At 43.1% G+C, this 14,158-nt stretch overlaps 1 protein-coding gene and 1 long non-coding RNA gene across 6 annotated transcripts in view; one reads left to right on the top strand and one right to left on the bottom strand.

Moving 5' to 3' along the window:
* Nucleotides 1-703: 703 nt before the first annotated feature.
* Nucleotides 704-1,752, bottom strand: LOC118596512. The gene is made up of 3 exons (XR_004946699.1): nt 1,267-1,752; nt 924-967; nt 704-728 (listed from the first exon to the last, which is right to left on the bottom strand). It is a non-coding gene; the product is annotated as an uncharacterized LOC118596512 (long non-coding RNA).
* Nnt (nicotinamide nucleotide transhydrogenase) overlaps nt 1,291-14,158 on the top strand; it is a 93,426-nt gene continuing 80,558 nt past the window's right edge. Inside the window, exons 1-3 of one of the 5 annotated variants that reach the window (XM_036207437.1) lie at nt 1,291-1,370; nt 5,795-5,997; nt 11,312-11,541. In XM_036207437.1, the coding sequence (XP_036063330.1) occupies nt 5,847-5,997; nt 11,312-11,541 (381 nt within the window). In that variant the 5' untranslated portion in view covers nt 1,291-1,370; nt 5,795-5,846. Of the gene's footprint in view, nt 1,371-1,534; nt 1,603-1,746; nt 1,901-2,079; nt 2,099-2,148; nt 2,197-5,794; nt 5,998-11,311; nt 11,542-14,158 lie in introns of those variants that run through there. The other 4 variants (XM_036207439.1, XM_036207436.1, XM_036207440.1 and 1 more) reach the window with 4 other exon arrangements.

Here is a 14,158-nt window from a genome sequence, read left to right as displayed (position 1 = left end):
CCCCCACACAGATCCCAGTCACAATTCTTTAGTTTTGAGTGTTTAACTTGGAGAACCTCAGGGATCCAGGAAACTAGAAAAGGGCCAGAGGGGTGGGAAGGTCCCATAAGGGAGGAGGGATGATAGAACATTTTGTAAAATGAAGGTGGGGAAATATTGCTTGTGGAACAGTTCCAAGAGCGAGATAGGGGGATGGAGGAAGGAACAGGGCAGGGGAATGTTAATCAAAACGAAGGGAGGAGGTATGAAAATAAAAAAGCAACACCAAGAAAGAAAGCAATAAAAAACAAAAAACCAAAACGGAGTGTGTGAAGGCAGATGCCTTTCAAGGCTAGACTGGTTGTAGAAGCGCCCTGCATATGAATACCCTACCGCACTGAGCTACAGTCCCCAACACAAAAGTTTTAAATTTTTATGCTCTTGCCTCATTGTACCCGCAGTATAATTATTATTTTAAATCACAGGGCTGAGTCCTCTCCTGCCTCCCAGACCTTCCATCATTGGACAAGTTGACTTTGGATTGCAGTGGGGACTCCATTAGTCCAATGACCCCTTTGTGCTGTATAAATACAAGACACATTCTCCAAGTAAGGGGTTCTCTGGAGTTCAGTTTTTTATTTTATGTGCATTGGTGTTCCGCCTGCATGTAGTCCGTGTGAGGGTGTCAGATCTTGGAGTTATAGACGGTTTTGAGCTGCCATGTGGGTGCTGTGAACTAAACCCAGGTCCTTTGGAAGGAAAACAAAAGAAAACAAAAACAGTCAGTTGCTCTTAACTGCTGAGCCATCTCTCCAGCTCCTGGATCAATTATTATTATTATTTTTTTTAAGAGATACTGAATACTTGATTTTTTCCCCTTCTGTTAAAATATTTCAGTTAAATTAAAAAAAGAAAAAGAAAAGGAACACCACTCTTACATTGACCTTTTCTGCCGATTCAGCGTTGGATAAGTTTAATCAGAATATACCTGCAAAGCAAGTAACAGAACATAGTCACTTAACAACTGGCTAGGTCATTCATTATGTTGTGAATTCCCTTAATCAGGAACGCGGACACAGTCAACATTTCAGGCGCTGCCTATGAACAGTAACTCAGGGTTTCCTCTTGGCTGGCTTCACTGTTGAAAGCCAAATACGCACATGTGTGTTCATTTTCAGTCCTTGACTTCGTTTGTGAGGAATTTAACCCCACCTCCCGTCCAGAATGGAAAAACAACGCCCCCATTCCCGCCCTCGGCTTCCTCCCGCTGAAGTCCTCTCCACTTACAGAAGTTCGGATTTTTTTTTTTTTTTTTCCTAGAGAGCTAGACGAAAAGTCCCGCACCAAGAGTGGAGTTAGAGTATCCGCTTATTTGTTCTGCTGGGACACGGGTGAGGAAATCACACGTTGTAACTTAGTCTCCAGGGGAAGAAGAGGAATGAGTTCCTAAAAACTTGAGTTGCAGTGCTTTGGCACCAGGTTTGATTGACAAGAGACCGATTGAGCAAGAGCGAGGGGGCGGGGCTGCGGGCCTCGGGGGCCCGGGTTGAGACAAAGGGGCTTTCAGCGGTCACCGGGAGAGGAAGGACCCTTACTGGCTGCTGCGCCCTAAGGGTGCATTCGGTGGAGTCTCTTTCTCCTTTGCAGAGAGGGCGGGCGATCGGGCGAAGCGGGCTTGGCGGGAGGCAGAGGGGAGGTGGAGGTGGGGGAAGGGAGGAGGATTGCCGAAAAGGGGGCACGGGTCCCGGTGGGGGCAGTGCTGTGTCACGTGGTCGTCGCTGCCGCCGCGGCAGGGTTGGGGCTGTTCTTCCGGGTTGGAGGCACAGCGCCACGGGCCGAGCCCGGGTCTGCCAGCGCGGCGGCGTGGCGTTTGCTTGCAGCCCCGGGGGTCGCCAGCTGTCCGGCCTGCCCGCCCGCCTAGGTGAGCCACCCGGCCCTGCGGCGGCGCCTGGGGGCTGCTGGAGAAAGCGGGTAGCTAGTGCTGACCCCGGGTCCCGCGGCGTAGGGGACCTGTCAGGGAGCAGGAGGGGGGCGGGGTCGGCAGTGTCTAGCAAATGGGGTGCAAAGGCTTCTGCGGGCGGCTGGCGGAGAAGGAATACCGTGCCCCCGGGGCCCTTTTGTGTGTATTCCCTTGGGGTGACGTGGAAGGGAGTGGGAGGGTGGGTGTGGGAACAGGGTCCCCGGCAGAGGACGAGGAACGAAATAACAGCTGTGCAGGTGCAGATCTTGGATCCTGGGGTAGGGGTGGAGGCAAGGACTACGAAAGTTTGTGTCTGGTGGTTTGCGCACTAAGAGGGTTTGGAAAAGAAGGTCACAGAGGACTTTCGATGGGTGGTGGACCTAGAAGAATGGCGGCTGGATTCCCCCTAAGTTGTACTTGAACCTTGAGAGTGTTCAGGCAGGGGGCCCAGTTGGGTACATAGGAAAAAAGGGTGGGTGCAGGTCAGGACCGAGTGGTGGTAGTGGGTGCCTGCCAGTTTCTACAAGACTGAGAGAGGGTCTTGGATTGGCCAGGCAGGAGAGTGGGGTGGGGGTGTAGCCTGAGCAGAGCTGGTTCAAACTTGAGAGGCACAATGCCTACTATGTAGCTAGAGCCAATGGGCTTCCACAGGAGGTTATAAATAGAGGTCCAGTAGCACGTGCCAGTGGGTGGCAGTTTAGCTGCTGAGGGAGGGGCAGCACCTGTGACCGGGGCCATGGCACCAGTGTCTTTGGGCGAGGTCATGCTGCCTGCCAGGGAAGGGTATTGTGTCCTTGTTGGTATGCCTAGCTTTTAAAAAGCATGACTCTGTTTATGCTTGCAGGTGTCCTTTATTGGTCCTGTGGTGGTGTGCAGTCATTAGGAAACTTTGTCTAGTGGGATGGAGCTTACTTGCCCACTGCACCCTCTTTTTTGGGCAAATGTCACTTATTTTTCCATTCTTATTTCATTATTCTTATTGTATTTTTTTATTTTGAGACGAGGAAGGTCTCAGTCTGCAGCTTTGACTGGCTGGAAAGTCTATGTGTAGCCCATGCTGGCTTTGAACTTGAGCCGGCTCCTGTCTTCACCTCCCCAGTGCTGGCATTTACGACCGTGAGCCGCCACCCTGGCTCCATCCATTTGCTTTATTTTTTTGTTTATTGAAAGGACCGTTTAGGATTATTCTAACATCAGCAAATAGTTTATCTTTGCTGATGGGATCAGTTTTCTACAAGGCTACACAAACATTTTGTTTTCAAGGGAAAAGTTCTGAAACTCTGTTTCAGAAATCCATTTCAAAATGGCTCCAGGAGACTCAGCCCTAATTATTTAATTGTTCAGTCAAAAAATATTAATTGACTTACTCTGTTTAGTGCAAGGCACTGGGCCAAGGATAATAATAGTGAATGGAACAACCAATCAGGATCTTGTGTTCTTTATATCTTCCCCACGACCCTACGGTCAGGGCATTTTGTTTTAATCCTCACGGCTCTATGAGGTAGGTTTTTTACTGTTATTCTTAAAGAGGAGGGAGGAAATGAGGTACAGAGAATGGGGTAATTCAAGAAGGTCACACCTATAATAAATTGCAGAATTTTTGTAATATTTGTAATATTGTCTTCTTTTGCTAAGTCAGGTCCTTGCTCTCCACTCTAGAGGGTTTTAACATTTGTTTGGGGGAAGGCTGAGGATGTAGTTCAGTGGTCGTGTACTTTCCTAGTGAGTGTAAGATTCTGGGTTCTTGGCAACAGACAGACAGACAGACAGACACATACACATGCACACTTATTGGGAAGGCAGTTATCCTTTTAACTTACATTATGAAGCTTTGTGAATGCCATACTAAAACAGGTATTTTATTCTTTTAAACTTTGAGTTGCAAAATTATCCCAATATTGATTCAAGGCTTGAGAAGTACATGGAAGATCAGGTAATAGAGAATTTTGAAGGGAAGAAGAGGGGGAAATTGACTCTTTTGGAGTAAACATAGACTAGCCAGTGATAAGATGGTTCAGATATTTTCTAAATCCCTTTCAGAACCATTTATATTTAAATTAGGGCAAGTGCAGTGGACTTTTCTTGCTAATAAACAACCTCCTGATCTTTGCTTTATATGTTTAAGGCCTGAATAAAGTGTTTTTTTTTAAAATATTTTTTATTTTATTTTATTTTTTATGTGCATTTGTGGTTTTGCCATGGGTGTTGTGGTCCCCTGAAACTGGAGTTTCAGACAGGTGTGAGCTGCCTTGTGGGTGCTGGGATTTGAACTCAGGTCCTCTGGAAGAAGAAGAAGAGTCAGCACTCTTAATCCCTGAGTCATCTCTCTCCAGCCTCCCCCCCCCCCCTTTTTTTTTTTTAAGATTGGGCTTTTGATGTTAAGGATCTGTTCAACACTAAGTGGCTATTTTCCTTGTAGGCAGACTCTAAAAGGACCTTAGCAGACTGCTGTTTTCTACCACTTTTGTTGGTTAGTGGATTGAGGCTCAAAGTAGTTCAGGTTAAACAAGCAGGAAGTGGCAGATTTGGGCAATGCCGGGTTCCACTGAGGCCCTTCTCATTGATTTGCTGATGGAGTCTGGGGAAGCTTTGCCAACACACTGAGAACAGTGCTTGTGGGGAGATGGGATGACCCAAGAAGAGAAAGGGCCCCTGAGGTTCTGTCATTGGGCTATATTTGTCGAATTAAAGGGCATAATTAATAACCCCTGGATCGATCATTTGTGCCACCAGTGTTCCCTCTTGGTGTTTTAAAGAAGTCTCTTTAGGAAGTTGTAGTAACAGGTCTGGGATTTAAAATGAGCTAAATACTCCCAGTGGTTGTAGAGCCAGCTTGGATCGGATGCTTGGCTCTAATGAGAGTCTGTCGCAGGGATCCGTACCTATAGGTGGAGTGCATAATGTTAGCCAGGTTCGGCTGATAGGCTTTGGACCCTCTGCTTCTTCTCATTCTCGAAGCAAAGAGAAATGTAGAGGAACCTGGAGAGTGTGGGAATGCCTTCTGTGAATCCCCAGGGGATCTGCCCAACAGGGCAGAGGTAGCTGAAGATACAACAACAGAGTGATACTTTAGCTAGCCCTGTTAGAATTCATAATAAGTGGCCACATTCTGGTTAAGAAACATTATTATAAAAAACTTGCGAGTAATACTGGCCACTGTTGAGAACCACTTTCAAAAGAGCTCACAGTTATGTGCACGTGTGCAAGCAAAGTCTGGGGTAGTTAAGATATTATGGGGCTTTTCTTTCTTTTTCTTTTTTGAGTCTTATCCCATGCATGCTTATTTTCTTCAGGGGTAAACATGAATCTCATGTTCATTTAGACATGGATCAGGAGATCCCACTGGCAGAGCTAAGTATTTTACTGCAATGGATAGGATGGCAATGTGCTTTGTATGACTTAATGCCTAGCAGTGTTTTCTAGGTAACCTAAGGGAAATTCAAATGTAACTTTGATTATATGTAACTCTTTGGAAAATATGTGGACTTGGAAGATAACTTGAGTGTAAGATGTGGCTTAGCTTTGTAAGTGTGTATTTATATAAACTCTCCAGCTACACACACACACACACACACACACACACACACACACACACACACACACACGTGATTCTGAGTTTATAGTCTCAATTTTAGGTAGAAAATGGATTTCAAATTTTAAATGCTGAATTTGAAACAACTTTTGAAGTGTTTTCTACACGTGAAAGACTTGACAACCATTGTAGATGGCAGCATACAGATGTCTTCCAGATGCAGACCCTTTGGATGAATAATAATTTGTATGTTTTTTTCTTGCTCAAATGACAAGGTAGTTTTTTTTCTTGGCATGTAAACATTTCCTTTTCTTTCTTTTTAGTAATTCACCATCAAGGAGTCGGGGATTTGGAAAGTTGGGAGCACCAAGCAACATGGCACATTTACTGAAAACAGTGGTGACTGGCTGTTCATGTCCTCTCCTTAGTAACTTGGGGTCCTGTAAGGTTCTACCTGGGAAGAAAGACTTTTTTCGAACATTTCATACTCATCAGGCACTGTGGTGTAAATCACCTGTAAAACCAGGTAAAAACTGACTTCCCTGTGTGCTTTGAGTCCTTGATGATACATGCAAGGAAAACTAAGTTTTATGACCTGGTACTTGTGAGTGATCATTCTAAACAGAAAATGAAATGAGTGTTTTTTTTTCCCTCATATTTTTCACGTATAGAAATTCCAGACTGCCATTGCTAACAGAGAAGATAAAAATAATGGGAAAAGGGAAAAGATTAACTAGTTGTATTGTACTTGGGAGCTTTTTGCTTATAGTAACCATTTCTCCTAGAAGCCTTTTCTTTGTCCCTAGAAAGTTTTGGGGAATTGTACCATATATAGTTCACCTCTGCTCAGGAGTTAGGAATGAAGTGTATTGACTGATGTGCAATAATGTTCCTTGATTTAGAAAAAGCAACATCACTGCAGTTCAGGTCAGAAATGGTCGTCCTCCTACGTGCTGTTAATAGCTACTGTTCAGCTTGGTTTTCTTTCTTTCTTTCTTTCTTTCTTTCTTTCTTTCTTTCTTTCTTTCTTTCTTTCTTTCTTTCTTCCTTCCTTCCTTCCTTCCTTCCTTCCTTCCTTCCTATCTATCTATCTATCTATCTATCTATCTATCTATCTATCTATCTATGCCTGCGTGTCTTTGTGTATGTGGACAGGTGGGCAAGTATCCTCTAAGACCAGAAGAGGGTGTTGGGTTCCCTGGAGCTGGGATTGCAGGCTGTTGTTGGATGTCTTGAGGTGGATGCTGGGAACCCAATGCACTCTTAACCACGGAGCCATCAACTACTCTCCAGCTCCACCGCTACCACTTTTATTTCTTGGGTTCAAACCATCATCTTCTGAAAGTGATGTATCAGTTTCCTAGTCTCTGTGCTTCCAGCCTCTGCCCTTCTCCTGCCTGTCCTGCCACATGACAATGTGAATACCTTTTTAAAACTGTGAGAACACATCGGTCCTTTCTTCAGAATCACTGCTGTCTTCTCAGCTCTTACAGAACAAGAGTGAAGGTTTTCAGCGGCCTATCAGGTCTTCTCTGATAGGAGATGTTGCGCTTGCTTCTGTTCTAAGTATAGGGCAGAGGGAGGAGGGGCTCAAGGGGGTCACCTTCTAAGCGGGGTCACTTTTCTTCTAGCAGTCTTCCCAAGGACCATCCCAATACACATTGGCCAGACCTTGAGCATGAGGACATTTGTCAGGAAGACTTAGACGGTTAGCTTTTATTCCAGATGGCAATATGCCCAGCTAAGAATGGCATTTAGTTCCTAAGATGAAAGAATGGCATGAAGACTTCTTCTCCCTCATAAGGCTTGCAGGACTCTTTTCTGGCCACCAAGGAGCTCTGTTACCTTGAATAGATTCCGTAGCCTCTCTCCATGTGTTCCCAGAGGATGAATCACTGTTGGCATCGCACCTTTTCCCAAGTTTATCTTCAACGACTTTCTTTTGATCTGTTCTGGAAAGCCAGATTACCCAGTGATAAAGTCAGTAAGATAGGAGCAAATGACTGTGTTGAGGATATGAGGACTGTACTTGTGAATAAATCTATAGACATCAAGATCTCTGTGTTAATATGTTTAGCTTTTGACTTTTTAAAAAAAAAAATTCTCAACTATTTTTAAAATGTATCCTTTTTCTATACTAAAATATTAATTTAATTACCACATTGAAAAGTAATTCCAGTCAGTATTCCTATTTTCTCAATTGCTTCTTTTCTCAAACTCCCCACCCCCCCCCCCTTTTTTTTGTGATAGGGTCTCTCTCTATGTAATCCTCACTGCCCTGGGACACTCTATGTAGACCAGGCTGTCTTGCCTCTGCCTCCCTAGTGCTTGGATTAAAGGTGTATGCCACCATACTCAACTTATATTTTTACAGTAGGCTTGTTGAAAAATGATCCAGAGTTCATGTGCTACATTTGCTTGCTATTTCTCTTAGGGTTTTTTTTTTTTTTTTTTTTTTTTTTGACATAGAAGAGACTTTTTCATTACTGGGAACCAAACCTAGGCCTTCAAACATGCTGGCCAGGTGTGTTACCACTGGGTTGCATCCTCAGCCCCTCTTCCCCATTTTTCTCCCTTTACTTGTTGAAGAATACAGTTGTTGCTCGGTAGAATTTCCAGTGTTCTAAATTTGACTGATTGAGTTCCCTTGATTGGTTCTGCTGAATCAGTTTCTGTTCCTCATATTTTTTTGGTAACATTTAGCTAGACCTGAATGCTCTGTCAGCTTAAAGATACATTTTTACCAAGAATACCTTGCTGGTAGTGTTGTGTATTATTGTATTACATCTGTCAGCTTAAAGATACATTTCTGCCAAGAATACCTTGCTGGTAGTGTTGTGTATTATTGTATTACATCGGGAAGACCACTTGGTCAGTATAGGTGATCTGTCTGATGTGAAGTTCCCATCAGCTTTATTTTCATTCAGATACTTTTAGATGCTTTGATTGATGGTCCTTAACTAAATCCATGATTTTTATTAGGGCTTTCAAAATGGTGAGATTCCATCATTTTTCATTTATCAGCTAGAATTTTTTTTATAAAGGAAACACACTTTCTCTGTTGTTTGAGTTACCTTAAGATGGAACTGGAAAGCTCCATCTCCATGAATAAATGTTATTTCCCACTACTTATTAGTTTTGCTAACAATCAGTTCATTCCCTTTTGTGTTGATTGCCTATTCCCGCTGTAACAAATCATCATAAGCCTACTGGCTTTTTAACCTCTGGAAGCCAAAGTCCAAAGGAGTTGTCCCTGGGCCTCCGTCCAAATGTTGGCGGTTCTGCTCATGTCCTGGGAACTGTTGGGGAGAACTGTTTGCTATACTTTTCTAGCTTCTGGGGAGCTCTTCTGTTTTTCAGGCTGTGGCCCTGTCCTATCTCAACAGCCTCAGTGTGGCATCTTCACATGGTCCCTGACTGGGACTATTTGCAGTACTCCAGATAACCCAGGATTTTCCTCTTACTGTAGACCAAATGATTAAAGTTTATCTGCCATCAATACTGTCCTAAGTCACATATAATGTATTCAGAGGTGGTAGGGATTAGGATGTGGATATCCTTGAGAAGCTGTTATTTTGCCTATCACATTGCATATTCTAAGTTGAGCAATACCATTTAAAATACTAAATACTTTTTCTGTGCATCTTTCCAGCATATTTATTCTTTTTGGTACTCAAATTTCCATATTTGGCTAATGGAAGCCATTTCAGGTTGGCTCTTATGTGCATTTTTTTTTTTTAATTTTTTTGAGACAAGGTCTCACTTTGTAGCCCTGGCCTTGAACTCATAGAGATCCACTTACCTCTATCTTTTGAACACTGGGATTAAAGGTGAGCACCGTCACTTCTGACTCTCCTAAATACTTTAGACTCTGTCATCTTTAGTAGCTGCCTTGGCTTTCCAAATGTGGGGCTTATTATTTGAGGTTATTGGATGAGATGTAAACTCCAGAGAAGTGTATATATGACTTAATTTTATACCTGGATCTAAACATTTGCCAACCTCTGGTATATTGTAAATTATTAGTGTATAAGTAGTATGGGCATATAAGACTATGTTCAAATGCAGGTATTTTCAGGTTGCCTTAATCTGTCTAAAGTCTCAATAAGTTACTCCATATTTAAATCTGATTCGATTTTTAACTATATGTTCAGTGGCAAGAATGGAACTTTTAAACTAAAGCCTATGTAGAAACATACTGTTTAAAAATGTGTTACTGGCTGGGCATGGTGGTGTACACCTTTAATCCCAGCACTCAAGAGGCAGAGGCAGGCAGATCTCTGTGAGTTCTAGGGTAGCCTGGTCTACAGAATGAGTTACCTTGTCTTACCCCTCCCCCCCAATTTTTTTAATGGCTTCATATTGATTAAAGCATAAGAGGAAACAAATGGCCTATGGGTATAGCTATCCTGAACTCTGCATAAAGATGTTTGTATATGCTTTCCTTTGGGCTGTAAGGAACAGAATCATAATCAGTCTATATCTTGTGCTGAGGGCTTACTGTGTGGATTCTCCAGGACAGGGGGTACAGGATACTCCTTCCCATCTTTGAGAAATGGAGTGCATTCTGGGTTTCCTAGTTATGGCTTGTCTTTCTTTACATAGCCACAATTGCTATGTCTGCTGGTGTTACTCTGACTTCTTTTTGATGATTGTCTCATGGCTGCGTTTACAAATAACTCCCGTACATCCACTCTCCTAGTCTCTTTCTGTGGCTTCTCCATTTAAACCTCCTAGAGGTGAACGTGATTGGGTAGGTTCCTTTTCTGTTTCTGTGATAAAATACTATGGCCAAAAGCAACTTGGGGAGGAAAGGGTTTATTTATTTCAGTTTACAACTTTCAGGTCACATTCCATCACTAGGAGAAGTCAGGGTAGGAATTCAAGGTAGAACCTGGGGGCAGGAGCTGGAACAGAGGTCATGGAGGAATGTTGCTTGCTGGCTGCTCTTTGTGGCTTGCTCAACCTGCTTTTTCAGACTATGTAGGATGATCCGCTCAGGGGTGGTCCTCTCCCCAGTGAGCTGGTCCCACCCACCCCTGTCAATCATTAATCAAGAACATGCACTACAGGCAGATCTTATGGAAGCATTTTCTCAATTTCCCTCATTTTCTCCTCCCAAATATTTTATTTTATCTTGCGTCAAGTTGACATAAAACTGGCCAACACAGGGGGGTTAATCACTGGCCAACATGGACTGTCCTGAACCCACAATTCCTCTAAGTCATGTCATACATAGACAGTGGCCGCTGGCTTCTCTCATGTCTGTCTTGTAGATGTTTATCTCTGACCAGGTTGCTGGCCTCTTGCCTGTTGCTGGTAGAGTCTCAAGATGCAGCGTTTGGAAATCCATGGCAAGTTTCCTCTGGCCAAATTGCCAGGAAAGGGACTTGAGTTCTGGCAATCATGGAAGTATCTGTTGAAGAGCTATTCTGCAGTAATTTATTTCTGTCTTTACTGAAGGCCAGGATAGGAAGACGGTAACCTTTCCTAAGGGAGGAAAGGTTAGTTAGCATGCTGTGTAATTGCTTCACTCAGGTATTTTCCTCTTATGAATAGAGTAAGCTTATCATGTGCCTTAAAGAGAGGCATTCAATTAAATAAAACATCTAGTACATTCAGGATAGTTTGTATGAAAATGTATCACTTTCAAAAAAGGTAAGTGGATCATGATTATGAACTACTGTTTTCAGTAGCAATTTGTGCATAGTATGTTTTGAAGAACAGACTTCCCGTCCCCCTGTCCCTCCGTCTCCCCACCTCCCATCTCCCCCCCACCAATGTCTGCTTCAAAACATGCTCCTTAGCTTGTTCTAAACTTTGGTTTTGTTTGTTTTTAGGAATTCCATATAAGCAGTTGACAGTTGGGGTCCCCAAGGAGGTTTTCCAAAATGAGAAGCGAGTGGCGTTGTCTCCTGCTGGCGTTCAGGCCCTGGTCAAGCAGGGCTTTAACGTGGTGGTGGAGTCAGGAGCAGGCGAAGCTTCCAGGTTCCCAGACGACCTCTACAGAGCAGCAGGGGCCCAAATCCAAGGGACGAAGGAGGTTCTGGCTTCGGATCTGGTGGTCAAAGTAATTACTCCTTTTTCTCTTCCATTCATAGCTTCTTTTCCTTTTTTTATTATTATATTTGTGTTTTAATTTTACATATCAGCCATGGGTTCCCCTGTCCTCCCCTCTCCCGCATCCACCCCCACCTTCCCCCCATCCCCTCCCCTCCAATCCCATCTCCTTCAGGGCCAAGACCCCCCTGGGGATTCAGCTCAACCTGGTGTATTCAGTACAGGCAGGTCCAGTCTCCTTCCAGGCTGAGCAAAGTGTCTCTGTGTAAACCCAAGGTTCCAAACAGCCAGCTCATGCACTAAGGATAGGTCCAGGTCCCACTGCCTGGTGCAAGAAAATATGGTACATATACACAATGGAGTACTACTCAGCAGAGAAAAACAATGACATTATGAGGTTTGCAGGCAAATGAATGGATCTAGAAAAAAAATCATCCTGAGTGAGGTAACTCAGACTCAGAAGGACAAACATGGTATGTACCCACTCATAGGAGAATACTAGATGTAAAACAAAGATGACTAGACTGCTACACAACTCCAGGGAGGCTACCTAGAAAACGGGACCCTAGGAAAGACACAGGGATCGCCCAGTGACAGAGAAATGGATGAGATCTACATGAATAACCTGGACGACAGTGGGAGTAATGAAGGGCAAGGGTCGAGGGAAAGAGAGCTTAGGGGAGCAGGAGATCCCAGCTGGATCAAGAACAGAAAGGGAGAACAAGGAATAACAGACCATGATAAATGATGACCACATGAGAACAGGAAGAAGCAAAGTGTTAGAGAGGTCCCCAGAAATTCTTTTCCTTTTTGATATGGGGTCTCCTTGTGTAGCCCTGGCTGGCCTGGAACCTACAGAGATCTGCCTCTGCCAGTGCTGGGATTAAAACCTCCACACCTGGCTTTTCCAGTTTTCTTAGTGTTCTTCTTTTTGTTTTTAATTGGCACATAATAATTGTCCATATTCATGCACTGCGATATTTTGACGTGCATATGCAATGTAAAACGACCAAATCAGAGTAGTTTGCATATCCATTATATTAAACATTTCAACTTTTCCTATTTTAAAATCCTGCTCTTTTTCTCAATGAAATGATTGTATGTTGTGAATATTCTTTTTTTTTTTTTTTTTTGCCGGAGCTGAGGACCGAACCCAGGGCCTTGTGCTTGCTAGGCAAGCGCTCTACCACTGAGCTAAACCCCCAACTCTGTGAATATTCTTTATGTCCCAGAAAATGTGACCTGTCTTTAACTATATGGAAGGGAAATGGAGATCTTCATTTTTATTTTCTCTGGGCGGAAGTTTCTTTTAATTGACTAGGAAACATTTTCGCTACATGGTTCATTTATATGCAGACTTCCTGCTGACGATTATATACTGCTAGGGTGAAAAGGTATCGAATCCAGCCTGGGATGCCATGTGCAGAGTCTGATGACTGAAGGCAGTAATCTACACTGACATGCTGTTCTAGACACAGCATGGCCATTCTGGAGAAGGAAGCATTAGGCTGAGTGACCAGTAAGCTAACTGACTTTTAAAGGTCTTGAGATGGGCTGGAGAGATGGCTCCAAGGTTAAGAGCACTGATTGCTCTTCTAGAGGACACAGGTTCAATTCCCAGCACCCACATGGCAGCCCACAACTGTTTTTCACTACAGTTCCTGAGACCCTTACACAGGCATACACACACAGGCAAAACACCAGTGCACATAAAAAAAAAAAATTTAAAAAGGAAGATCTTGAGATACCAGACAGCAGAAATTTATATGCAGAGGAACTTCATAAGTATGAAGTAAAAAAAGTCATATAAAAGGCTGTACTAGGAGTTTAGTATAAAAGATAAGTAGAGTAGCGCCTTCAATTTAAGCCATTAAATATCCTGCGACTTAAGCAAGGAGAGAAGTGGGGATAAGAAAAGTGTGATTACTAGATTAAAGCAAACTCACTTTCTTTATAGAAAAATGAGCTTTTCTTCTTTATTAATTCCTAAGAAGAATCATTCAGATAGTCGTATTCCTTCACTCTCCACAGCTCTAATGAATAACATAATGTATTATTTTTCCTGAGGCTGGGATTGAACCAGGTCCTCCAGCATGGCAAGCACGAACTCTACATCCCCATGCCTGGCAACATCGTGGATGGTGATTTTTGAGAAGATATAAAATCAGTTTTTGCTATAGAAATTTATTTATAAAACTTACGGTGTAAAGATAAGTTGCAATTAAGCTAAAGCTTTTAAAGTTTTAGGTTTATATATATTTGATGATAAAATTTGATATGTAGGACAATGACTTATAGAAAAAAGAATAAGTACAGCCCAGTTCAGACTATGTTTTAGGGCCCAATTCTTTTTGAGATATCTCAAAAGGGAGGGGAGAAATATTAAGTCATTACATGCATTTGAAAATATTCTGTGTTCCTCTTAGCAATTCAATGAAAATGGAACAAGTTTTCAAACAAGTGTATGAACAAGCCAAGGGTGTGTTGAAAAACGAGTAATATAAAAACTGAGATTTGACCCAGGGCCCCCCTGTCGAATCAAGCCTGTTCTCAGCCTGAGGAACACATTGAGGGCAACAGTCACTTGGGCTGACATGCACAGGTGACAGCAGTCTTAGCTGAACGAT

The sequence above is a fragment of the Onychomys torridus genome, chromosome 15 (assembly GCF_903995425.1).
Source record: "Onychomys torridus chromosome 15, mOncTor1.1, whole genome shotgun sequence".
Lineage (NCBI taxonomy): Eukaryota > Metazoa > Chordata > Mammalia > Rodentia > Cricetidae > Onychomys > Onychomys torridus.
This window is presented reverse-complemented; position numbering and strand designations above follow the sequence as displayed.